General features: G+C 45.8%; 4 protein-coding genes and 1 long non-coding RNA gene across 19 annotated transcripts in view; 2 read left to right on the forward strand and 3 right to left on the reverse strand.

Annotated features, from left to right (window-relative positions):
* Positions 1-11,639, reverse strand: part of tbc1d4 (TBC1 domain family, member 4) — a 32,257-nt gene extending 20,618 nt beyond the window's left edge. For 4 of the 6 annotated variants that reach the window (XM_076031120.1, XM_076031119.1, XM_076031118.1 and 1 more), the window contains exons 1-10: positions 10,477-11,639; positions 4,978-5,100; positions 4,661-4,895; positions 3,635-3,885; positions 2,366-2,455; positions 2,042-2,146; positions 1,353-1,485; positions 1,173-1,264; positions 979-1,089; positions 422-544 (exon numbers count right to left, since the gene is read on the reverse strand). In XM_076031120.1, the coding sequence (XP_075887235.1) occupies positions 422-544; positions 979-1,089; positions 1,173-1,264; positions 1,353-1,485; positions 2,042-2,146; positions 2,366-2,455; positions 3,635-3,885; positions 4,661-4,895; positions 4,978-5,100; positions 10,477-10,875 (1,662 nt within the window). In that variant the 5' untranslated portion in view covers positions 10,876-11,639. The remainder of the gene's footprint in view (positions 1-421; positions 545-978; positions 1,090-1,172; positions 1,265-1,352; positions 1,486-2,041; positions 2,147-2,365; positions 2,456-3,634; positions 3,886-4,660; positions 4,896-4,977; positions 5,101-10,476) is intronic. The other 2 variants (XM_076031122.1, XM_076031121.1) reach the window with 1 other exon arrangement.
* Positions 11,640-13,510: 1,871 nt separating this feature from the next.
* On the reverse strand, positions 13,511-15,992 carry commd6 (COMM domain containing 6). Its single transcript, XM_076031165.1, has 7 exons — positions 15,722-15,992; positions 15,352-15,410; positions 14,573-14,638; positions 14,401-14,477; positions 14,126-14,294; positions 13,868-14,020; positions 13,511-13,781 (listed from the first exon to the last, which is right to left on the reverse strand). The coding sequence occupies exons 1-7, from the start codon at positions 15,750-15,752 to the stop codon at positions 13,731-13,733; spliced, it is 606 nt and encodes a 201-aa protein (XP_075887280.1). The 5' UTR covers positions 15,753-15,992; the 3' UTR covers positions 13,511-13,730.
* Positions 15,993-16,686: 694 nt separating this feature from the next.
* Positions 16,687-19,683, forward strand: uchl3 (ubiquitin carboxyl-terminal esterase L3 (ubiquitin thiolesterase)). 2 transcript variants are annotated; one of them, XM_076031162.1, is made up of 9 exons: positions 16,687-16,743; positions 16,929-16,940; positions 17,504-17,632; positions 17,804-17,960; positions 18,220-18,305; positions 18,501-18,548; positions 18,650-18,725; positions 18,854-18,912; positions 19,007-19,683. In XM_076031162.1, exons 1-9 carry the CDS (start codon positions 16,702-16,704, stop codon positions 19,097-19,099), a joined length of 702 nt encoding a protein of 233 aa, XP_075887277.1. In that variant the 5' UTR covers positions 16,687-16,701; the 3' UTR covers positions 19,100-19,683. The 2 variants fall into 2 exon arrangements, with proteins under 2 accessions (XP_075887277.1, XP_075887279.1); XM_076031164.1 differs by lacking the exon at positions 16,929-16,940.
* On the reverse strand, positions 19,572-21,149 carry LOC142891531 (uncharacterized). The gene is made up of 3 exons (XR_012927282.1): positions 21,016-21,149; positions 20,711-20,766; positions 19,572-20,005 (listed from the first exon to the last, which is right to left on the reverse strand). It is a non-coding gene; the product is annotated as an uncharacterized LOC142891531 (long non-coding RNA).
* lmo7a (LIM domain 7a) overlaps positions 21,116-26,209 on the forward strand; it is a 49,026-nt gene continuing 43,932 nt past the window's right edge. For all 9 annotated transcript variants that reach the window (XM_076031144.1, XM_076031146.1, XM_076031150.1 and 6 more), the window contains exon 1: positions 21,116-21,319. In XM_076031144.1, coding sequence (XP_075887259.1) covers positions 21,251-21,319 — 69 coding nt within the window. In that variant the 5' untranslated portion in view covers positions 21,116-21,250. The remainder of the gene's footprint in view (positions 21,320-26,209) is intronic.

Below are 26,209 nucleotides of genomic sequence, written 5' to 3' on the forward strand. Positions count from 1 at the left end.
TGGCAGATATGGGTCAATCCAAATCCCTGAACAGCGATGACACAGAAAACAGCGAGTGGCAGGAAAAGTCACAGTCTAACATCTGGGGGTGGGAAAAGAAAAATCTGAGGCAGAGGGCAGGGATGCAGAAAAAATAGGCAAGAGGGAAATGGAGTTTATATATAGAAGGCTGCTGCTGTCTTACAGGGGGTTGACTGCCTTAGATTAGGAGGTCTAATTCCCAGGATCTGCGGTTTTCACGTCCTTGAGAAACACCAGACGTGTGAAAGAGCAGGTGGCAGCTGGCAGCCGGTGGAGAAACCGAGCCGTGAATAGCTACTTTTGTTGTCTGTTTTTGGGGGGTGCCGAGGGCGTAGGAAAGAACAGGGAGAGCAAAGAAAGTGTCAGCGCTGAAAAATCAAACTGCCAATAAGAGACGCACCCTGGCGAAGATGTTCTCCAGGGAGCTGGTGAGGGAGCTGCGGGCTTTGTTCTTCAGGACGTCCAGCTTGGAGCGGCTGCCCGCGGCGGCCGCGTCGGCTGCCGACGAGCTGCCAGCGGCATTCTGCAAGACGACGAGGACGACAACAACAAGGGATTAAAGCGGGTGGGGGAGGGGGGTGAAACGGACACAAGACGCAGGGATAATTAATTGGAGTCTTCTAAGCAGCCGTTGACCGATGCAAAACGGCATCGGTCAACGGCTGCAATTACTGAGAAAAATACAGAGGCCTGAGAGTTTCTTCCGCTGCTTCTGCACATAATGTTTGACATACAATCCCTCGGGCAAGATCACGCTTTGGTAATAATATTGAATTGAATTGTGGACAGTGGCTCCTTTCAAACGCGACCTTGATCTAGATATGAAAACTGCCAGGAATCACTTTCCGACATTTTTGTTTCGCGTTCTTTAGCGAACTTCTACTGATTTACGGCCAAGAATGAATCTTCAACAGTGACGCACAAACGCGATCTGTCTGCCGCTTTCGCCGCGAGTACCTGCGGGGCTTCGCCGATGTGCACGTGGGACTTCTGCTTGCTTTCGCAGAGCTGCCTCAGCTGGAAGATGGCCAGCTCGTTCTCCTCCTGGTCCGACTTGGGCTTCAGTTTCTGCGCACGGGGATGCGCAACAGACGCTCAAAACAAAATACGACCATCAATTTTGCCGCCGCGCGTGTTTTTCTCTGGCGTACCTGGACTCGCTCAAAAACATCCGCCTGCTCATTATCAGTCAGCTGGGAGAGGTATTTTTGGATGGCTATCTTCGCTCTGGGTGGGTAGAGACCTGGAAAAGGTACCGAGGGAGGGAGGGAGGGAGTGAGGACCGGTCTTAAAGTTCACTGCGACACTCTGGTGGTCGTGCGCGCGCTTGCCTTCGATCCGCTCGCAGAGCTTGTGCAAGTCGTGCATGGGGCAGTCCTCGCACAGCTGGATCTGCGTCTTGTTGCTCTGCAAGGCGGCGGCGGTGGAGAAGGCCTGCTTCAAGGTGAGCATCACCTCATCCACCTGGCACGAGACGAGAGGGAGGAGAAAAAAGCACAGGGAGAGAGAGAGAGAGAGAGAGAGAGAGGGGGAGAGAGCGGGGCATGAAACCAAAGAAGACGCATGACAGGAAAAACTTGCTTTGCACCGCGAATGGCTGATGGGTTGCCAGGGTTCAACTTCATAAATTCAAACCCATTTTGATAATCTCATGCAGACAGTCTGGATATTTTTTGGGTTTTTTTTAAAGCAAGTGGCCTACTTTATGGATAAGGAAGAAGGATGTCATAAGAGCAGAGAGAAGCTGCTGTGAAGAATTTGGGAGGAAAAAGCAGGAAGGAGAAGCTCGGCCGAACAAAGGCCGCTGTTGAACAGCACGGACGACTTGTGAGTCTGAGTGGAAATCATTTGCGTTTCATTCCCGACGAGTTGAGCTAAACGCTTAGCGACTGCGATGCTAATGCTGCTCCTCGAACCCTCCTGCAACGCAACCAAACGGGTCCTCTTGAATTTGACAGACAGCCCCCCCAAAATAAAGAAAAAAATGTTTCCAAGGGAAGCTGAAATCTTTCGAACTCACCAGGGATTCGCTGGCACACTGGAAAATGAAGCACACGTACTGGCTGGGACCAGAATCCGACTGGTCTCGGCAGATGAATCCAAAGTGGTCGGACTGTTTGATGCCCTAGAGCACAAGGAGGGTGGAGGAGAGCAGATCTTTTAGCGTTCAGTCCAGGAATAAATCACAATAACCACAATGGAGGCATATTAAAGAGCCTAAACCGTCTCCATTACATATGCAGCTTGTGCTGGTGCATCTCGTGTGCATATTAGAGTGTGAGGGGTGTGATGTGTGGCTGGGCGTGCAGCAGCAAAAAGGCTTTCGGTGTAAAAATAAACCAACCTGACAGCATGAGGAGATATCTTTGAAGTTCTTCTCCAGCACCACCGTTTTAGTATCCGGGCTGATGAGGTTCACCTCGAATCGGCCGACCTGGAAAACACACGTTGCGCGATATATCAACACTGTCAACTGAAAATTGAGAGGGGCGAAAAAAAAGGTGAGGAATCAGTGTGAAGTGTGCGATGACGTGGAGGCCGCGTCCGCTCTTGAAATCAAGGTCAACAAGTCTGCGCCATGGATTTTTTTTTTTCTCCTCCCCTCAACCAACCCCGCCCCATAATTCACGCCGATGCAGAGTATCATATCGAGCGCCGCGCTCCACTTTTTAAAATTAGCCCGATGAGGAAATGGGCCCTGGTGAGCGAGGAGCTGCAGCTGGCCGTCCCCGCAGCCTGCATGCTGCCTCGCTGCCTCACTGCAGCAGCTTTGCATTTTTTATGGACCTTGTGCTTGGGTGAACAAAAAAAAAAAGGAAAGGGAAAAAAGAAAGCCTTCTAAAGTTGAAGTAGTAGCGCTGGGCCAACTTCACAGCCGCAAGCCAAAAAAAGATGATGATTTGCAGGAGCTGCGCTGAATGCAAAAGAGGTTGAAAAGTGTGAGCAATGTTTGCTCCCCTGGCGCGCAAACACTTGAAGCTCTGCTGGGAGGCAACGGGGATGATGGCGAGGTGGCCAAACACAGCCGCCGTCCATCAAACTGAGGGCAAAAAGTTGTGCCCGTCAATATAAATGAAAACACATCCTGCGTTTAACAGATGCGGTTACAGATCAAATCAGTTTGGTCCACAATTGTCATATACGGTACGGTCACCAATGATTCAATTTTACCACAAATGAGCGCTAGTTGAAAATTCCACTGGTGGGGCTGCAAGGCGTGAGTTCTAATAGGTGAACATAGCTGGAGAGATAAAGTTCCCCGGAGTGCAGATCTGCCAACTGGTGCCGTCAGCTGCGACTCGAAGATAAGAGACGTCTAGCCAGCACTCAGCTCAACGGTCAAGCTATGACACCAGCGGCCGAGGAAAAGCATGTCTGGACAACTTGCAGGAGCTGAAGTATATATATAGATATGCGTTACACCCACTTTCTCCCACACTCAGGCTAACAGGGTTTACTGGAGACTATCCCAGCTTAAATCAGAATCAGCTTCATCGGTTTGTGCATGCCAAACAGGGAATTTGGCTCCGGTTTGTCTCCGTTCTCTGTACGTTGAGAAAAAGACAGTAAACACACACGCAAACGCAAAATATGCATTTTTTTTCGTCCCTACCTGGAAGAGCATGGTGCGGTTCTTGTCGGCGTCGGAAGGCTGAACGTGGTTGGGCGCGCTGGAGTGGCGCCGGCGAATGGGCCCCATCATGACTCCCTCGCCCGATTTCCTCTGCAGGCTCCCCGCCAGGCTGCTGCAGCGCGTGCGGAACTCCTGCGCTGGCGGCTCCTCGAAGCCCGAGTCCTCCAGGATGCGTTCTGGGAAGGAGGCCCGCAGGCTGCTCTGACTGCCGCTGCTAGACAGGCCTTTGCCTGCAAGCAAGCAAACAAGCAGGATTTCTCATTTCTCAATGAAGATGTGTTGCCAAATCCTCATATCTGCAGACGCCAGACATGTGATGGATGAAACTGTGCCACGCAGGCAACGTTCACATCAGACACCTGCGACATATCCAAGCAGGGAAACGTTTATATTGGAAGCTTTTAACTCTCAGCTGAATTCCAATTTGTTCCTATTTAGCTGCCATTACACTAGCAGTCAACAGTTTGGACATACCCTGTGAATTGAATGTCTCTTCCTTCATTGTCATGACTATTGACATTGCAGTTTCTCACTGAAGGCATCAAAACTACATATGAACACACATGGAATTACATAGGAAACAATAAAAGTGTAAAATAACTCAAACACTCACAATAACTGAAGCATATTTAGATTTATTTAACGTGTTTTTCTTAATATTTACTGATAATAATTGCATATATCTTGCTCATATATTTGATGTCTTTAGCATCTGCAGTGCAGAAAGCTGTAATCTTTATCTCTTTTTAATCCAAACGCCATGATATAGACATGTAAATCAATCATCAATAGTAATGTATTCCAGCTGTTTGCAATAAAAGGACTCTCTCAAGCTCCTTTTCCCACCTGTGCTTCTGACAAACCCATTACAAAGTGATAATTATATTTCACAGTCTGTATTCACGCGCAGTATGTGCTGTTATAATTAGCCACAACTTGGATTCTATCCTGACTGTGCGCACAGGGGTGACGCTGATGAAACGGTACCCCTCGGCGCCCTCTTACCGCCGTCTCCGCTCGTTTCCTCCGCTACGGGGCTCCCCGCATCCTCCTCTTTGCACTCGTTCAAAGCGGCCGAAAGCGGATCCCCGCCGATGAGGAACTCCACGGGGGCGCTCTCGGTCGACCCCCGCTGGCCGTTGAGCAGGCGCAGGCGCTTGCGCTCCACCTCGTGCTGGCGGAACTTGTCGATGCAGTCGTCGACGAGCGTGGACAGGGCTTTTTTATGCAGCACCGTCACCTGGGGTTCGTGAAAGAAATCTGTTAAATCTCGGCAAGTTAAATAATAATAATAACAATGACTGGTGAGTGTTGGTTCCTACCTTTCCACAGTAAAGCACTTCAAACTTCTGGGAGTTGTAAAAGGCCTCGTCGGCATCGGATTTGGCGTCTTCCTTAAAGGCGGATTTGGACACTTGGCGAATTCTGCTGATCACCTCCGGGACCTGTTCCAACAGAGAACGGAAGGACGAGACGTGATGCAAAGGAAGAAGTAACTTTGCATGACCTTCGCCGTCTGATAAACTGAGGGAAACAAAGCTGCGTGTGTACTGGAGCTACACCAATGTCAATAATCCAGTTAATTCAGATTAACTTTTGGTAATCTCCCAGAACTTCAATAATGGCGCATATGACGCAGCTCTCGTCAATGCGAGTGTTTCAGATGCAAACAGCCAGTGCAAAACGCTGGAACATGATGCAAACAGAGCCAGAAGAGTTTATTCTGACCAACAAATAGCTCCTCCTGACAGCATGCCGCCACTTTAAATAACTCACAGCCTTACAAACATTACCAAAAAAAAAAAAGCAGTGCAAGTTTGAACTAAATAAGGTCAGACAGAGCAAACATCACTGAGGCAGGCATGCGGCCAGAATACACCCACACCCTATAGAATGGAAGGCCAAACAGAGGGCTGAGTAAAAAGTCTTGACGAGAGCGCCGCTGATTTCTGCAAAGCTCGCTCCCTCTCCGACACGTGGAAATCTGGCGCGGGAACTTGCACTGACGGGAAAGAAGCAACGTGTCGAGACAGAAAATGTCCTCGTCTTCCAGAGCCGGCGGACCCTGTCCAAATTACAAACCAGTTTACGGTCGTTACAAGCGAGTTCGCAGTACCGACAGCCGGTGTGACACCCTCTGAGAGCGAGAGTGCGCCGAGCCAAGGTCGGCCCGAACACGCCTGTTTATAGCAACAGTGGAACCTAAAACAAACAGAGGCCTCGAAAAGTACACACAATTGACTGCCGTCAATTCTGATAAGCAGCGCCCCGTCGGCTGTTGAGCAAATAGCCTCTTTTTAATTGGAGCAGCGCGCGGAGTTACTAAACAAAACTGGATGAGGCCGAGGTGAGGACCAGAACGGCGCAGAAGCAGAAGGATAGGAAAACAGGAAGTCGGGGATTGTAAACAGAGTGAAACAATCTGAGCCGGTCTCGGCCCCCATAAAGAAGCCGGTTTGCCTTTGACATCTATTACTTAACTGCTACATTGCTGAAAGGCTGTCTGGAAGGTCACATTTTTTGCTCATGTTGTCAAAGTTTAGATAGCTGTACATTCAACTGTCCATAAGATGGGAATATCTTGGGGTTTTTTTCATTTATACTTACAAATATTTTATTTTTAATGTTAATTTTATTGCCTTATTACTTTTATATAATATCTCATCTCAATCTTTTTGCACTATACAGTTTGCTGCTGTAATTATGCAAATCTCCCCAATGTGGGATCAATAAAGGTCTTCTATTCTATTCTATGTTGCTGATCTTTATTCACTGAGAGCAGCCGTACGCTGCATAAATCAACCCCCAAAAAATGTCTACGGATCTCTAGGAAACAACATGTTTAGCCCTCTGTTTGCAGCCACCTTTACCTCCCTGCAAGAAGTGATGCTTCGTTGGACACTCCCCGTGTTTGGAGGTAGATAAGAAAAACCCCGGCCCAGGGTGTGGTCACTCACCTGGGCGAGGTACCACTGACCTTTGTGACGTCATAAAGAGCCTCGCGTTTTCAGCACACATTTCATGAATGACAGCGCAAAATTAAAGAATGAAGCAGAGGGTGACGATTTCTCATTTCTGCTCTGCATCATTCACAAGCCAAAGTCACACATTCTGAAAAAAAAAAAAAAACACTGATAAAGTGACTTTTATATGGCGTGCTTGACCTTTACTGCATGATTTTGACAGACTGGGAGGAAGGAGCGGAAGGAGCTGTGGGAGGCTGTGGGTCACAAACACTCAACAAACTCCATGGAAACCAAGATCAGCGGGATTCGTTCTCTCGGCGCTAACGCGACCCTTGTTTTGTTTTGTTTTTCTTCTTTTTTTCTGAAATAGTTGCGAGCAAAAACCACTGCAAAGCATTGTGCAACAACAAGTGAAACTAATAGGTCGAGGTAGCGGAGCGGCCTTGAGGGCTGTGAATCACAGCCTACAGCCGCGCGGCCGGGGGAGAGACGATGACGTCTCGCGGGAGACGCTGAATATTGCATGAGCAAGACGACGCCGCCGCCGCAACATTTGATCTGATTGATTATTTGCAGTCAGTCGAGTGCAAAGTCGGCGGAGGTGCTTCTTCCACAGGCGGCAGCAGGCAGAGACAGAAGCTGTTTCTGTTTAACGCCAGCTAATATAAACACGTCCACCCACTCACAAGCCGTTCCTCGGGCAGGTTTCCGCGCTGCACATTTGCCAGTCGGTGCCTCGTCTCACCCCGGCGAGATCAGGTTGTGATTAGAAGCCCCCGTCTGCATAAACAGCAGCGGCTTTAGAGTTTAGAGGGAAACACGACACGCGCGCGCGCGCACACACACACATGCTCGAAGAGTGTCCTCACCTGCAAGTGCACAAATGTCAAAGCAACACGGGCTGAGCAGAAACAACCTGCAAGCTGAGGAAACTGCAGGGGCGCAATGCACAGTGCAAGCACATTGTTGAACATCTGTCACTTTATAGCATCCATGTAGCTGTGTTCCCTCACAAATGTCCTCTGTTTTTACAGTGTCTACTAACGCCATTCTTCCCCCTTTAATAAGCCCAAAATTAGCCCGGTTTGTTTTCCACAATGTTAGCTGCTACGTGCTGTAGTTCCATTGACTTTACAAATGCAGTTAAGACAGGTCACTGTAACGCAGACAGGGCAAAAGAAATTATTTCTTAATGCCAGAGTAGGTGCAGTCAATAAATAAAAGACAACAAATTTCAGATTTGAAAATGCCCCTGAAATCTATAAAAAGAAGATGAAATTAAGACCAAAATCTCAGTTTTAATCATATATAATAATCCCAAAGACCTTTATTACTGTGCAATAGGGATGCTAATTATCAATTAATTCATTAATTGTTAGTTGATTGACCTTATCGATCGATTAACGATTCATTGATCAGCGGCGATCTTTCCTGAGAACCTAAATTTCACAATGAAAAAGTTGTTTAAAAGTAACTTGTTCTAGGTATATTATGACCCACACAGTCATAATATGACCCTCACTCTTTCCTGTCACTACACTGTTATAATGATATAAACTAACTGTATAAAAAAATGTTCAATTAATTGTGACTAGTTTAATTTAATCGATTAAATTCTTAATCGAAGATTAATCGAAAATCAATAAATTGTTAACATCCCTCCTGTGTGATAAACCAAATCTGGGCTCCAGCAGTTCAATGTCTCCACGGTGCTGTGTTGTCACATGTTTGTGTTCGCTCAGCACTACACTGCATTGCTTTTCCAACTGCCCCAGGGCAAAATGGGCATCGTGTTTAAAACAAAGTTCAAGTACCAACTCCGAACAAAGGCTTGTGTGTCACCTTGCAGTGAAGCCAGTCGCTGATACTTTAAGCAAGCGGGATTTATTTTCCCTTTTTCATACCCTTATATACCCATATTTTCTTAATACTATCCAAAAGAGGTCATCACAGGGGACGGAACAACTCACACCTTTGTGCGCCAGTGTGGTGAATGTGTCTCTTTCACGCCGCCGCCCCCCCCCCCCCCCCCCCGCCACCTGCAACTTGGCTCGCAAGTGTTTCTGTCACTACTGTGACGACACGGCACTCAATGTTGAACGGCAGCCAACGGGGTGGGGGGTTGGGGGGAGGGCACCGCTCTGTGATTTCTATTGTGGTCCGCTTCCAAGTGGGAGCAGAGGTGGAGAGCGCACAGACCTGTGGTTTACACTGGGCAGGCCTCCCCGAATGTCAGCTGCTGGCTCTATAGGCACATGCCCGGTCTGTTTGGTTCTGTGCAGAGTCTGGCCTGGCCCAGGAGCTAAAAGAGCACCTCAGGCTCGGGGCCAAGCGCACCGTCACAGCCAAACTCTCGGGAGCGAGGCAGCTGTTTATCTCGGCGGTTTAATGTTATTCTTGCAAATATTTTGACCAGAACGGCGACCTCGTGCGCAGCGGCCACGGGATTACGAGTCAACGCCTAAATAATCGCACAGCTCTGTGCGGGAAAATAACAAACAAGGCCGGAAAAGAAGAGCATCAAGTTAAAAAGGTCAAACACTGTGTTTCTGCGTTGGGCATTTGCATTCACCTTGAGCAATGCATAGGCAAAGAAAAGCTCTCCCACCCATCATGATGACCCTTCAGGTCCTATTAACAGCCGGCAGAGGCCTTTACAGCCGTTCTAAAACGAAGGGCTTGTAATGTCTGCGGCCAAGAATAGAAAAGCACAGAAAAACCGAGGAAAGATCTCACACACAAACTAGTGGATGCCCGACAACAAGACAGACAGAGCAGCCCATACATTCCACACATGGTCCACCTTTGCACACACGCTGCTCGCTCGCTTGCTCGCACACTCGCAGGCTGAAAAACCAGTTTGGGGTTGTGCAACAGCACTGAACAGGACACGCAGGAGAGAGGCGATACCTGGAAAGTGAGTCTACCTCCAAGCAGCCTCTCTTCCAGCTCTCAAAGGCAAACAAACGGCCGGCCGGCCTGCCTGCGGCTCCGCACAAGCCACATGGAAACTTGAGCCCAGTGCTGGCGTACTCGAGATCGATGCAGGAAAGCATGAGAGCACATGCAAAAATCAAGGCGACGGAAAGCAGATAAAGACACAGAGACGTCGCTGCTGCTTGTTATTCACGGCAGCAATCTCGGACGGCCAGAGTAGACGAAAACATGGCCGCACTTGACTCTTTTTTCTTTTCTTTTCTTTTTTTTTTTCAAAAGTCTGACTCCCACCTTCCTGATTTCAGAATGTTTATACCACATCGCCGTTTTATTACTCAAGACTGGCGTGCTGATCAGCACGTAAATGTGCTGACACGGAATTCAGCTGTTGTCACGCCACACAAGACGCAAGAGAGGGACATCTGTGATTCTGGGATGGATTAACATTGGGCAAAAAAACAAACAGGGTGTTCTATTTATCACTCCACCCCCACCCCCACCCCATCCACACTCCCCACCTCACCACCAATGACTGGTGGCCTAAATCCTTAATGCCAAAGCAGTTTGGGGCCGCTGACTGATTTATCTATCAATCATGTGAGATTAAACGGCACAGTTGTCACCTCCAGATGATTTTCAGTCTTGGCTTTTGTGGATCATCCCTTTGTCTCATGTTTGCACTTTTGCAGCAGTTATGGGTCAATGCAAAATTGAAATGTCTGATTGTTTTAATTGTAGCTCCAAAAACACATTCCAAAAAGTAGATGCATTATTGCATTGCAAGAATCTTTTGCTTTTAAATCAACAACAACAATCACCACTGTTCTACTCCTGAGGCCCCCATCTGCTTATGCCAGAGTAGACTTGAAGTTTAGCTCATGTTGTTGTCTATTTTCAATAGCAGCCCACCGGGCCTACCTGTTTGGGCTCGGGAGCCCTGAAGACGTGACAGGACATCTCGGACTCGGGGTTGTCCGGCTGGCCGCGCAGCAGGTAGGCAAAGTAGGTGAGGTCGTTGCTGTTGTGGATGAACCGCGAGATGAGCTGCGCCTTGTGCTCGAAGATGAACACGGACGAGTTGCTGCAGCTGGCCGGCACGCAGCGGAGGAACGGCGGGTTGAAGAGCAGCTGCACGTCCCGCGGCTGCACCCCGGGGCCGCAGTCGCCCTTCTCGCTCCTCCGGCGGATCTCGGCCACCAGCCAGGGCAGCATGGGCAGCGTGGTGCGCCTGTCCAGCAACGACCAGCCGATGTACGTCAGGCCGAAGCTCCTGTCGGATTTGGTGGGGCTGCCCTCCCTCTCGTCCCGTCCCTCCATGGCTCTCCCTGAGCGCTGCACCCCTCTGTCGAGCGAAACCAGCGGACGGAGGTTCGCCTTCAGAAGTGATGGTTCATTCTTCACCGCACAAGAGAAATATTTGAAAAATGATGCCGATCTTATATACTTCAAGTCCAGATCGGTGTTATGCCTAGTTTGCAACAGCGCCCTGCTCCATAGTGAAAGTTGCCTGCGTGCACAACATGTGCTCGACCGCCGATGAATCAGCTGTTGCAAAAAAAAAAAAAAAAAAAAAAAAATGTATCCAAAATAAGTGGCTCCCCCTTGTTGTTTTCCTTCAAGGACCCGGGGAAGGTCCACTAGCAGGGGGGCGATCCTCCTGCTCGGCTCCGCTCCTCCACTGCTGAACAGTCCCAGCCCTATGCTCTCTCTCCAACAGCCGAGCCTGCCTTGCTAAAACGTGGCTGTGTGGATACTAGCCTCCGTGTAAACACAAGTGGCCCGAAGGAATCTGATTTCTGTGACGCGCGGTGGGGCAAGTTGCTCCTGGAGCGCAGAGCCGCACGGCTCCGACCAGCCTGTGCTTCCCGGTGCATCCGACACCCTGCAAACCCAACTAATGTCTGTAGCCTCGGGGCGATCAAATGCTCTCGGTCGGATCAATGATGGTGTATAAGGCGATAGTTGTTGGTCCGTTGTGGAATCGGGGGGACGTTAAGGCGGCGATCCTTTCTTCCAGAACGCCTGGGAGGGCGGAGCGGCAGGGCGCGCGTCGACGCCCGCCCCAATCCCACGTGCTGTGCTGTGCTGTGCAGGGGGGAGTGGGAGGGGCAGGGCAGCGCCGCCGCGAGGAACGTGACAGCGCGGAGCTCCACCTTTTTTCTTTTTTTTTTCTTTTTGCTAGTGAGAAATAGCCAAAGCCTTGTCTGTGGTGTGGGTGTCTGTCTGCAGACCACGTGGAACTAGTCCCCCAGTGGCGTGTTATAATGCATTACAGGTAACACAGCACACACTGTGTGTGTGTGTGTGTGTGTGTGTGTGTGTGTGTGTGTGTGTGTGTGTGTGTGTGTGTGTGTGTGTGGGTTATGTGCAGATAGCTGTGGCGGGCCGTCAGGGCCAGCGAGGCCTTCTCTGCTGGCCTAACCATACTTAGAAAAGTAAAATTTCCTCTAAATATGATAATAAAGTCATTCTCCATAATAATAATCCACTCGGTTGCGTTGCTTCCATTGTCGTATATTACGGTACAGTTTTTATCCAGTCATATTTCAGCCAGCATGTGTTGTCAGGTTCTATGAAATCTGCCTGAGGCATTCAGAGTCAACATAGCAGACTCCTGTCTGCTGGAAGTGAAAGGACCACAGTCAGTTGTGATATCCAATCAGATCTGCGATGCCTAGACCAGCTAGCTGGCTCTACGCTGAACTTCACGCGTACGTGTCCTGTGATTGGAAAAGCACTGAGAACCTCTAAGACTGAACTCAACCTGGAGATCCAGTTGCTCCAGTTACAGCTGAAGGATAATTTGAAGATTTAGTTTTACTAGAATCTATTGGATTGATGTCATCACATCCCGATGGTCTGGGTTTTTTCTTTCTCCAGAGGGCTTCCCAACCTCTAAACATGCTGCCTGTTCTAAAAATAGGAGCTGTGCCATATATAACCTCATCACTAGGGCAGCCACAGCCAGAGATCTTCTGTCCACCAGATCCTACTAGCTGCCCCTTTCTTATAACGTGTATCCAAACTGGAGATTGCTGCAGTATTTTGGGGCAGGCCCTCAGGGCGATGCAAAAAAAAAAAAAAAAAAAAAAAAATCCCAGTTAAAGAGCTCAGGTGTAAGCATTAAACTTGGTTATATCCATAGAATTCAATCAACTTTGTCAAATTATGGACATTCTTGAATTTTGAAAAGACGGCACTGGGCAATTAGTGCACACCAGTGGGTTTCTTCTCAGACGGAAGTTCATTTGTACACAAGTCATTATCATCCAACACAAATGTGAGAAAATTCTCACTGGATTAAACTAAATTTGCACTTGGGATTCACAGGATTCAATTTCTTGAAGGTCTCTTATCACAGAAAATTTACCTTGGCATGTTAGAGAATACTGTCATTTCCCATTAAAAGAAAAAAAGCCTTTTAAAAAAAAAAAGACACTTCCCCACTTCTGAAAAACAACTATTTGAGACATCACACAGAGCAAGGATAGTGCACCGATAGAACACCTCTGGCCAGGTGTTCGTTCTGTCCTGTGACCTCTAACCACATTGTTTTGGTCCCATTCCAAACATGGAAAATCCAAAAAAAGAATTTTAAGTTTTGCAAAGCTGACGATGAGCATTTTTGCAGATGGCTTTTACACAAAGGATACATTTGTTGTTTTAAGAGGACCTATAGAGGGGGATGATGAGTCACGCAAGTCTGTTCCATTTGAACAAGGCATGAAAATAAAGATTGCATGATTGTGACTGTTAGAACAAGGAGATTGAGGTAAAACAACAACACAGAAATGTTTAGATTAAATAGATATTTATTTCAACACTGTGGTCCAGGTATATACACATCATCAATATAGTTATCTGGCAAATAACCCATTGGAAGAATAAGGCATGAGTTTGAGCATTTTGAGAAAAAATGTCTTCAACAAACTTGAGTCAAAGCCAAGACCTATGACGTAAACAGGGACATTTATAGCAGGCAACATAATAGCTCACACCTTGCAAGGAAGAGTAACCGCTGGAAAGGGTTTATACAGTATGTAGTAAAAGAAAATAATAGTGCAAATCAGTTATAATGGAAATTTGTATCTACACAGTTACAGCCAATAAAAATCAGCAGATAATAAAACTTAAATGTGTTCAAGACGCGCACTCTGGGCTAAGTGCATTCATCACACAGTCTCCATCAGGGCTGCCATCTCTTTAAACTGCTTGTGAAAGTTCTGCGGACAGGAACAGTCAACTTAGAATCAAACAAAAAGAATTTAACTACACCAATAACAGTTCATTAATGTTACAAAATACCAACCTGGAACTGTGGAACAGTCATCTCAAAAGACTTGTAACTGATCTGGCCGGAAGGCTCTAAGATTTTCAGTCGTAGGGACACATATGGAGAGTTGAGAGATCGGCAGGTGTCAGAGCTCACCGCCATGCCGAGCTTCCACTGCATGTCCACCAACTGGAATCACAGGGCACAAAACAGACCTGGAGTCTCAGAAGCTTGGAAGTTGTTTTGGGGTCGCCAGGAAACACTTGTACAAATTTCCAAGTGTGATTGACAAACCTGGTTGATGCTGAGCGTGGTCTGCAACTCCTGCTGAGAACGGACCACAGCACCATGTTCACTCCACAATCTGTGCACGACCTGAAGGGTGCCTTTGGACCATTCGTTGCTGTCTTCCTCCAGTTTGGACACGAGGTCATCGCCAGAAAGGTTGCTCTTCCCAGCAGCCCTGGTGGTTCAATTTTTATTTTGCATTTTACTATACTGCAACAACTTACTGACGTGCTCAGAAAACAGCCGAACCAAACAGAGTCGCAAAACAGTCCGAGAAATACCTGAAAGTCAGCAAGAGAAATCTGATTATGTTCTGCAGATCTTCATGCTCAAGTGTGACGTCGGATCTTTGAAACGACTGTCCAAATAAGGAAAGAAAAGAAAGCAGTCTGTTATAAATGGTTACCTTGAATAACAATAATAATATTCAGCGTTCAAGAGATGCTGACTCACGGCAGATATTTCAGCTGAATCCACTCCGCTGGTCTGTCCTTGAAGGTAACTCAGGACGTGTTGACACTGTGAAGAGATTTGAAGATTAGTTATCAGAGCTAGTACAGCACAACCTGTATGACAAGAACACCACATCCTGTGACAGGTTCTGCATTCTACAAAACATCAAGCCAATTGTAGGAGCCGTGACTGCCTAATGGCTACATTTCTTTGACACCTGGGCATGGGCGTATGTGAGTGTGCGCGCGTCACTGCGGGGTGTAGCCAGGACTCTATTTAATGTAATTCACCTGTGCGTCTCGAGGGTTGATGTGGTGGGGTGAGCGTCGGAGGCGACATTTTCTGTTGACCGCTTTTGCTTGGATTATGATCACTTTGTTTTTCCGGTGTTTGTTTGTTTATTGGAGCTCGTATTAATAGCAATAAATTTGATACAAATAACATCGAAGCAAGACTGGATTCATTTTCTGCACGCGCGTCAGCTATCTACTCCTTCGTTTAGCCCACCGCGGCTATTTTGTTTTCGATCGCCAGTTAGCCGCAATACCAATATTCGTACTGAGAGTGCACTCCTGAACAACTTTCAAAGGCTGTGAACTGATTAACAATGCACAGAAGGGTAAGCTTGATGAAATTCTAATCACGCAGCAATTAAAGTTACTCTCCGCGTCAATAAACACATCACCATGTTGTGTTTGTGCAGAAAATCTTGTGCAACCACGTCCGGAGCAGTGGGTTTCGAAAAAAAAGGAATGTGCAAAAAAAACAAAACAACTTACTGCTTCAGCCACCAGATCTGTCGAAAGCCTACAAATGCTGTCCACAACTTTGTTGACACCTAGGGAACAAAAGCATATTTGCAATTGTTAATTCATACTGATTTATACTCTCACTTGCTCGCTAACACTTAACATACACACACACACACACACACACACACACACACACACACACACACACACACACACACACACACACACACACACACACACACACTCTCATATACAGACAGACCGACCGACCGACCGACAGACAGAGAATTCGTAGTACTGTTAAAGGAGATGCTTCGGTGGTGCATGGAGTGATTTCTTTCTTCGAAAAACGAGAGAAAGGCGCGATGCAAGTTGCAAGATGCAAGTTAAAGCCGACCTTGTGATCCCTCCGCTGCTGGCATCCTCATTCCGAGAAGTCAGTCGCCGATTTTAACAGTAGCAGTCTTCTTCTTTCCGACTTCCCAATTACATCAACGTAGTCCCTTTGACGAGCAAACGGAAGTACACGTGCATTATTTTTTTTGCGGCACACAAAAATACGTCGTCACACACAGGGGAACACGGTTTAAAAACAAATTTAACTCTTCTTTAGGTACGCTGTGGACGTTCATCCATTCCTCTTTTCTTCCTTATGTCCTTTCCTTTACGTGTTTATAAGTGGAGGTCAACAACGACGAAGGGAGTATACCGCCATCTACAGGAACGGAGTGTCTGAAACTTCTCAGATTCCACAGCAGATGGCCACGAGTTAAATCATAGATATATTTGGTTTCTGTTGGCATGAATGGTATTTCAGTAATGTTTCTTTTACGGCTGCACTAAGATAGGCATTGATTTGGCATTGACACTATTTCCATATGCATATTGCCTGTTTTTTTTTATGTTTTAATTTATTATCAACATAAAGTAAAATAAATTGTTGACATAACTGAAACAATTCTGAGATTGCCTGATTGGTTGGAACGAAGTTCATATGCTTGACTTTCATCTAAATGAAGAATAGAAATTCTCTGAAAACCTATAGCCATGGACTTGGAAGGTTCCACTCTTGCGTTTACGTAGTGGGTGAAAAAATATCTAAAAATCCAGAATAATTCGATAAAAGAAACAAACCAACTTTTTGTGGTTATTAATTGATATATTTTATTTATATATGTAAAATAGATTAATATGTACCTCACAGAATAAAAAGGAAGGCACATATGTGTTTTAAAACAGAGAACACTCCCCCAACATGCAGTCAAATGTGGCCTTCCGCTAGTCATATGCGGAAGTGATTTCGAGCTGTCAGGACTTTGGTAAAGCTGTTTCATCCCTCTACTGTGCCACTCTGCAACTTAGATAAAAAAAAAAAAAATGGACAGTCCTCGTTGGTTGCCCCTAGAGTCCAATCCAGAAGTATGTATTATCGATTCTACTCAAAAAAAAAAAATTAAATCGTTTTATCGAATCAATTCATTCAGCAAGCATGTAAATGCTAGCTTACTCATGGTTAGCAAGGAGAGCAAAAGCGAAAGCCGGTGTTGTCTCTATTGGAAAACTAACGGTCTAACCTAATGTTTTCTGTCTATTTTCTCTTTCAGGTGATGACAAAGGTGAGTGTTTTGGTTTAGTTTAATCAAACAGACACTGCGCAGAACAGGTAAACACATGTGTAGGGCCTACCCAGTGTGACGATAGCAGTTCGAAATTATACTTTTCTTTTTTTCTAAATAAAAAATATAGGAGAAGAACAAATGCAAAACATAGCACTTTTTTTGAATTGTTGTTCCACAGGAGTCTGATTCCAGCGACGACGCTCACAAACTCTGAGACTTTAAAGATGGAGATGTATCATTTGATATGATGGTTGTGCTTGAGTTAGTTTACACTACGACTATTTCTCTTTAGACAAGTACACATTTAAATGAACACGATTAGCTTGTCATCTGGGTTACCCAACATTATTACACATTCACTGTCAAAGAAATCATTACAGATTTCTTTTGCGCATTAAGAGAAGTTTTTAAACTGAGATTTATTTGAAAATTATTTATTTATTCATTTATTTATTTAGTATACAGATATGCAGTGGCAGACATTTTTAAGTTCATAGATGTCATAGATCTCGTCCACGTGTTATCCATTGATGCACATTTACGGTACGGATTCTGTGCAGTTCATCACTTGTTTGGGCATGAAAGAAACCTGGCAGTTTCGAGATGTTTACGGATTGGACCCAGAACTCCTCAGCATGGTACCAAGGCCCGTGTGTGCTTTGCTTCTTCTGTTCCCTGTAACAGAGAAGGTAACTGCTTGTTTTGGTTATGTCTGTTTATGTTACATGTATCACTCTTATAACCTATCACGAAAGTCTCTAAATCGCACATTTTACCTCAGTAATTCTGCATGCTGTGCATGATGTGTGCCGAAAAAGAAATTTTGAGAAGAAATTTTGCGCTCTTTTACGTTTATGTAGTATGAGACATTCAAGCAAGAAGAGGAAGAAAGGCTGAAGAAGCAGCCGCAGGAAGTGTCACCTGATGTCTACTTCATCAAGCAAACTATTGGAAATGCTTGTGGAACAATAGGATTAATTCATGTGGTGGCCAACAACCAGAAACGCTTGGAATTTGGTGAGATTTTTTATTTTATTTTCCTCACTCCATCACAACAAATGTGTATATTAAGAACACATGCAAGTCTTTGACCAGAAATTTAATAAACCGGCAAAACTATTGAAGCCATTCATTTCCTTTTGCTACCTTTTAAATTAAAATACATAATATAATTGTTATAAATTCAACACCCCTTTTTGTAGCTTCAGATTACGTATTTGCTGTAGAACTATTTTTTAAATTCAACTTGTTGAGTAATCTCCCCACTCTTTTTCAGACGCAAAATCACCTATCAAGGACTTTATTGAGAAAACTGCTAAAATGACCCCGGAGGAACGAGCGGCATTCCTGGAAAAAGATGATGTAAGAAAAGAAAGAAAGACGTCTTTGTTAAGGATTTTTGCATTACTGTGTTTTAAGAAACGGTAACATTAGTAAACGCTGTCGAGCTTGGCTCAGGATTTATTTTTATTTTTTTTCTTTCACCGGAACCTTATCAGAATCAATGTGAGTGTCCATCACCTGTAGACATTCTGCTAACTGAGGTGTCTGTTTCAGAGTATACGTGTCACGCATGAATCCAGTGCACAAGAGGGACAAACTGAGGTCTGCATTGCATTTCCCGTGCTCTGCTGCAATTTCACACCAATGTATACTTTTTTTTTAATATGCTAATGAAACCTCATGTTTATTCTTGTCTTTTACAGGCTCCAAGTCTAGATGAGAAAGTGATTCTGCATTTTATAGCCTTGGTGAATGTAGGAGGAACTTTGTATGAGCTGGGTGAGTTAACCTCAGTTATAGTGTGCAAAATATCTCATGATATTTAGTAGTTTAGCAACAGCTACTGCTCGTTATTGCATATTTAGCTGCAGTTGCATACTGTTCTATCCCTCTATCTCCCCCTATAGATGGCCGGAAGCCTTTCCCTATTGTCCACGGCAAAACTTCAGAGGATACTTTCCTTGAGGTGAGAAGTCACCAAATACAACAAAATATATCAGGAAAAGATCGTTTTCAGTCTGTCCTGCAATTAAGTGCTTTGCCGGTGGGTTTGATTGCAGGATGCCGTAGACGTTTGCAAGGTCTTCATGGAACGCGACCCTCAGGAACTTCGTTTCACCATCATTGCCCTCTCCAAAGATTCATTTGAGTGAAAGTTACCCGAGACCCCAGAGAACAAAGGAAACATGACTGCCAAACATTCTAAAGTGCTGAATGACTTAATCAAAAAAAGTGTTGTTGTTGTTGTTGTTTTTTCCCTTAAAATGTACAAAAGACCGAAGTTATGGATGGGGAAATAAATGTCAGGGATATGGGACTAAAGTAATGCTTTGTTGTTGTGATCTAACACTAAGTTTGATGAAAGCTTAAGGGAATTTAACTGCTGCCGCGCAACCAAATTTTAGTTTTGAGTCAAAATCTTTTTATTTTAATTTTAAAATATCACTGACTCTACCTATTTCAGTGGCACTTCCTCTTCAGTATGCAGTGTTTTGTTATGTAACCAGAGACAGCAAGAACCGTCGCAACACGTTAAACTCATTGATTCGAACAGAACACATGGGCTCTATGCTCTACTTGTGTGGTAGGAAAGCTAATAAACGTCTCCCGTTAGTGAGGCTAACAAAAAAAAAAAAAAAAAAACGTCTGTACATCTGTACGAAGGGTGCCTACACTTTTGTATTAAGAATCAAAGATTCTGTCCCAAGGCAAATTTATTAAACTTGTCTCTTGTGAACCTTGTGTGCTGGAGCGAGTCTCGTGTGCAAACATTCCTCTGTGCACAGATGTGTAAATGAAATTTGACGGGTTGAAATGTATCCCGAGAAAATGAAGGCACAGGAACCCTAAAAAGTAATAACTAATTTTCGTGCAAACAGGAACCTACACATAGTTGCATAAATCAATGTTGCTTCTTTTAACTCTGTGTTCTGAGCCTGCTTATCATGCACTCACGGTGGGAAAGGAGCTGGAGCCTATCTCACCTTATCTGTGGGTGAAGGCAGCATGCGTCCGTTATAGGGCAGGGCCAACATGGGGAGACAAAGGACCATTTACACCTGTGGACAATTTAGAGGTTAACTTGGTGTGCATGTCTTTAGACTCAGGAAGAAGCCAGAGAACCAAAGGCACAGGGGGATCGTGAAGTCTACGCAGAAGCGCCTCGGTTGGAATCGAACCTCTGACTGGGCTGTTTACATGCATGTATTAATTTGGTGCATTTTAATTTTGTTTTTAAAAATATTTAACTTTCTTTTACTTTGTAGAAGTTGAAACCACCCTTTCTCGTTGTTTAACAGTTTTAAGTTAAATTATTTTACACGTATACTCGGTACGTCTAGTATTGCAATGTATTACACAGGTTTTACATTGACAATTCTGGAAGATATATCCTAAAGCAACAAATAACATTCAGTTAGAATATTATTTTGAGCAATAAACTACGTTTACGTCCGAGTACATTAAATGCGCACAACTGTCAGCCAAAATTCATTCATGACTTGCAGTGGGCCATAAACGCCACTGAGTGGCGCTACACGAAAAGCGTAACCCCTGAAACCGAGGACGGTCTTAACATTTCCATGGGGATAAAAAAAAAACTTTCTGACATATTTTTCTGTTCTCGGGAGTTCGTGGAATGCAACATGTGGGGAGGAATGGCACAGTAAGATTATGTCGTTGTCGTGGGGTTAAAAAAAAAAAAAAAAAGGAAAAAAAGCAAAGACAAATCTCCCAGAAAGATTAGAAATAGTGGAGCTGTTTACCTGGAAGCCGCTCAGCGACCTGTGGGTGGTCCTCGGACCTCGGAGTGGAACTCCTCCTGTTAAAGATTTAAGAAGACGGTTTAAAAAAAAAGAGAAAGAGAGAGAGAGAGAGAGAGAGAGAGAGAGAGCCTGGTAGGAGCACGGGAGGACTCGGTTTATCGCTGCATGGGGTGGAGTGGGGGGGAAAAATAATATTAATCACAGAAAGGAGCGTGGACAAGAAAAGCTGTAGGTGTGTCGGACGAAAAAGGCGGCAGAGCGGCGACGGTGATGCGGCGTCATTGTGCCACCTTGCACTGATTCACCTCCGAACAATAGGATGCATATTTCGTCCGTGAGCAGATCCGCGTCACAGCTTGACTAGTTTTTCAGGTGTTTCACAACAAAGCCTGCCCCGAAGTGGCCGACGGCGCTGCTTCTGGACTTCATCCTAAAACTCTCCTAAAACTCTCCGTCTGTCTCGCGCTCTCTCTCTCTCCCATGCGGGACGCTGCGGACTGATTAGTTGTTTTGTGCAGCTCGGATAATAGGGTTTGTGTGATGGAGTGGCGTGAGCAGTCCGCTGTCAGCTGCGATGAAGCCTATTTGGAGGCGCGGAGGTGGATTGAGGTGAGTGGCAAACCCTCAACCAGACACCTTCGAGTCACTTTTTTTTTTTTTTTTTGCTTTACTCTAATCTTCATTTATTACAATGTAATATTCTGAACCCATCCGGGAACTATCTGTCTATGTCTAAATGTTTTCACGTAGTTGTCTGACACCTGAAAGATTTGTCCTTGGGTGTAAAATTGAGGTTCGCCTCTTCTTAAAAAAACAAATAAAAAAAACCCTCTTTAACATGTTTCTCGAGTTTGTATGCTGGGCCAGCAGATGCATGCAGACATTTTTAACCTTTGACCCCACGTCTCAGGTAGCTGGTTGTGCCATTTCTCACGGCTTTGAACTGCTACTGCAGTGCAGGTATGAATACAATTCCGTTTGCCGCCATTGTTTGCACTAAAGCCTTCATTATCACATTGATCTTCAGTCGATCAAACAAAATGTGTCACTGGGTGAATGTGTATGACAGTTTATGTTAGATAAAGTTCTGACGTTCCTATCGCAGCAAAAGAAGCTGAAGTCTTAAAAACCTAGCACAACATCGAAGCACAGGACAGTATTTATTTCCTTAAAATGTTCAAAAAAGGTTTCGCCGGACCTGTGGCCAGACTCACATTCCTCCTCGTTTCTTTACGAGGGGCTGAAATAATGTAGGGTTACTCTCGCAAATTCCCCAACCCAGCAGGGTGGCTCTGAGCTGCTGCACGGCTGTAACTAAACAAATATTGTTCTAATTTCATGAGGGGTGAATCCGAATGCTTGTGATGTGACATCAGTGTCTCTCACACTTGTAACACTGGCCCATTGTGGTGGCTCCGCTTGTGCACTGAGGTGGAGGGCATGATCTCGGGGAGGAGGAGGAGGCGGAGGGTTGTTGTGGATGGCAGCGGCAAGAACAAACCCGACCAAGTCCAGATATGATTCGGAGGCCGGTGGACGCGTTTGGAAACTGTTCCACGCAGTTTCCCCCCCCCCCCCTTTTTTAAATCCCTCTACTACTTGATTCTCATGCTGAACGATTAATGAGCGACCCTTCCGCTTAAAGAGAGGACTGTGAGTGCGCTGCGAGGTTGGTGGTATTGTTAAAAGCTGACTAAATGGTCTGGAGCCTGTCACATGGACACATTCTTGCATTAGCCGCCGTGGTCGTGGAACACAGTCCTCCCCGAGTGGGGCCGCCTGTCAACGCGGAGCGCCGCGTCTTACAGCCGCAGAATAATGGAGCTCCTTGTTGATGTAATAAAGCGGCGGCGGCGGCGGCGGTTCTGAGAATCAAGAGTGAGCGGCATCTACGCCTGCACTCTGATATGATAATATCACACCCAGTCGCCCAGTTTATTATCAGATTCTGTCTCTTTGGTCTCCTCCGGTGTCCGTGGGGGTGATCCAGCGAGTTTCATTGACCGCGTTAAAAAGATCACAAGCGGTGAGAGTGAAGAACATCTGCAGCCGCTTTGATTCGAGACGTCTTGGAAATGAATTTGTTTTGAGAGCCTCCACTTGGGATAATGTTACCCAAAAATACTTAGACAACCCCCTCGCATTTCAGGCTTCTCTGAGGTCACGCTCTGTGCTCCTGATTCCAGCTCCTCTCTTGTTTGTGTGGCTGGATGAAAAGTATTGTGTTCCTCCTGACAAAGCCGCCAATTTGGGGCAACGTTATCCTCTGGATTATTTGAGGTTTTGATACTTGTCTACTTGTTTGCTCTCATGTTACTCCCTCTAGGACTTTGTTGGTTTTAGGTCCAGTGTAATGCCACTTTCCAGGCTGGAATCTGGAATCTGTTTCCCATTTGCTCAGTTCGTTTATTTATTTCATTCCAAAATGAATATTATTTGTAGCCTATCAAATATCTAGAAAACAATGGGGAACAGTTGAACCTTCTAAATCTTGATTGTGTTGCAGTTCTAATAACTCATGTTAACTCCTGAGACATAAGAAATGTCTGTACTACCTTAACAATACCCATTCTGTACACATTTTGTCAGCATTGTTTCATCCTCTTCCAAACGTGTGAAAAATGCAACAATAATTTTGACTTTGTCTTGACTGTAAACACAGGGCTATTTTCTGGAGATCCCTCTGAAATATTTTGGATAATTAATCGGCTGCTCCACTGGCGCCCAGGAAGAAAAAATAAAGACCTGGTCAGACCAGTGTAATACTCAATATTCATGTCCTGTTTGCCCTCGTGTGTTTGTTTGTTTGTGCTATTTCTCAACTATCCAATCAGTAACGTATGGCAGAGCCTGCGGCCAGCACTCATGAATTGCCGTCTGTGACCTGCATGGCCGCGTTGTTTTCCCCGCAAGGCGCTTTGTGAGCGGGTCAATCATTAGTCAGTCACCTCATTGAGGAGACCCATTCTGGTTTTTTGGACTGTTTTGCTACGGGGAGAGCAATTAGAAAGTGGGCCGCCGGCTTTCAGACGTACTCACGTGAAGCAGGCCGCTCACACAGGAAGCCATTCATCACCGCTGACCTCTTGCGGTACTGCTGTTATTCTAATATGTGGTTGCAGTCAACACCGATGATGCCCGCAATGGTATCATTTTCATTGATCTTGGAAATATTTCAATTGTGTCACGGTTGTTCTCGTGCTCCGGTCCCTCCACCAAGAGAGGGAACAAAGACTTTTTTGGAGCGATTAGCGGCGGGCGTCTGTCAAATCTCCAGCCTCAATGCCCTGCATGACTAACTAATAGCTGTGGTCACGAACCTTGAAATGCCGGCATTCCTGACTTCTACCAACAAGTCATTCTTGGTTTTGGAGATAACAATAATAACATGGAGAATTAACTTTGCACATGCCGAGCCCCGAGGTGCACACCTCCGTCTCTTATTGTGGAGGGTAAGTTTGTCATGTGACTCATTTCTTCCACACGTTTGGCCGCCCGCACATTCTTGAGGGGACCGGGGGTGGGTTTCTTTTCTTGCTCTTTGCGAGGAGGCAAGCTGTTTTTTTTTTTTTTTTTTTAAACCCCCCCCAGCCTCTAAGTCTCCCCCACTCGAATCAGAGTAGCAGTATGTTGTTGCAGATTAGGATTATTATCCCACCGCGGCGGGTTCAACGGGAGAGAACGCCGGCGCCGCGGGCTGGATGTGAGGAGCACTAAACGTCTGTGAATGATGACAAAAAAAGGGGGGAGGAGAACGTTCTCCTTCAGACCGGCCTCGCCTTCCTAAAAGCCGACAGGGAGATGATGTCTCAATCACCACATTCGTTCTGCCCGTCTGACTGGAAACCTGGAGCGCCGGGAGCTCAGCCTCCCACCTGCACGGCTCACGCAGGAACCCAGCTGCTGCCGCTGCTGCTGCCGCTGCTGCTGCTGCTGCTGCTGCTGCTGCTGCCTGCACATACACAGAACAGCAGGGGTCAGGATTTCACATGCCAAGTTCAGCGCCTGACTGCTGCTGTCACGCAGCGCTGCTAAAGCTGTCGAGAAGTGTGTGTGTGTGTTGTCAGCACGCAATGAAGATGATATCTTGCGTGTCTGTCAACAAGGAGCAGCGCTCGACATGTTTAGTAAACAATGCGAGAATTTCCAGACCGTAACCTCAATCAGACGTCAAAGTCCCATCTGCCGATGGCAGGGTGCGCTAACACCGCCTTGGAACGACGGGTATTTGAGTCTGCTGCCACCTCGGGTTGAACGGGCGTGGTGTGAGGTGCAGCACGGCTTTGTGTGAGGAGCTAATAAGAGTCGACTCTTGCCAGTCTGTCTAATTGCTCTGTTGTTCTGCGGCCCTCTGCTAAGTGACGGCTCGGCATCTGTCTGTCAACGTGTCGGAGATTTTCCCAGCCTTCATCCTTTTCCGATTATAAGAAGTAGATTTAAAACCGAGACGCTCTGTACATTTGATCAATTTGGTCACAAGGACTCATGACATGAGGTCAGACTTCTTCAACGACGCAAGTACAGGATCTCTGTCCTCTTTTTGAAAATGTACAATGTCAAAGTGTCTTTTAAATTGCCTCTTAAAGGACACTTGCAGGAAACTGCAATTCATTTCTTACAGGGCTTAAAACCAAACAGGTTCAACGTGCAAATGTTTCAAGACTGAAACACAGCGTCTCTAGAGGCCATTTAAACTTGGACCAAATACCTACTACACTGCTGCCATAACCCAGTTTAGAAGCACATTTAATTATCTCCAAATCGCTACTGATCCCTAGAAAATGAGCCCTTTAGCCCTCTGTTGCTTTGTTGGGTCTTCCACGTAGTTGGGAGAGGCCAAAAACAAGAGTGTGTGGGAGGGGGTGAGCCGACACCTGTCTGACGGCATCGTCACTGATCTTGGAGTCATATTAAGCTTCCTTGTTAAGTTACCAGTGGCAGATATTCAGGGGTGGTTGTTTTACCACACACTTTCTCTCAAGTGGAGCAAGTACAAGAGGCAAAAGTGGATATTTTCCAATTATGGGGGCTTTAATTTTCCACAAAACATAAATTTAGCAAGAAATAAGGATAAATGGTCCAACTGTTCTGGGTTACATTTTCACCCTTTGATGTGGCACAGCGGTTAGCTGGCTGATCTCAGCCTTACTAATCCAGAAGAAGGCTGGAAAAAATGCAATGAATCTACAAACTGCCTCACAGTTCAAGAAACTGCAGCCTCCACGATGATGGACATCAATGCCCTGAGATGCCCAGTGTCCTATTACCTACATATAATAGGACAGTGTCCTATTACCTACAGATATTACATATTACCTACAGAGATACATGTTCTCACTGCAGCTTCCATCCATCTTATTCTGAGTAAGAGGGGAAACTGTGGTGCAGGCAAAAGTTCTCAGAGCAGTCTTGTTTGCGTGACAGTTCCAGGATGATTTAAGAGGATTGTCTCAAAATCTGCTTTCAGTGTAAGATGAGTAGGGCGATGATGGAACAGTT

Source organism: Nelusetta ayraudi, unplaced genomic scaffold (genome assembly GCF_046127955.1).
Source record: "Nelusetta ayraudi isolate G7.1 ecotype Tasmania unplaced genomic scaffold, CSIRO-AGI_Nayr_v1 ptg000031l, whole genome shotgun sequence".
Taxonomy (NCBI): domain Eukaryota; kingdom Metazoa; phylum Chordata; class Actinopteri; order Tetraodontiformes; family Monacanthidae; genus Nelusetta; species Nelusetta ayraudi.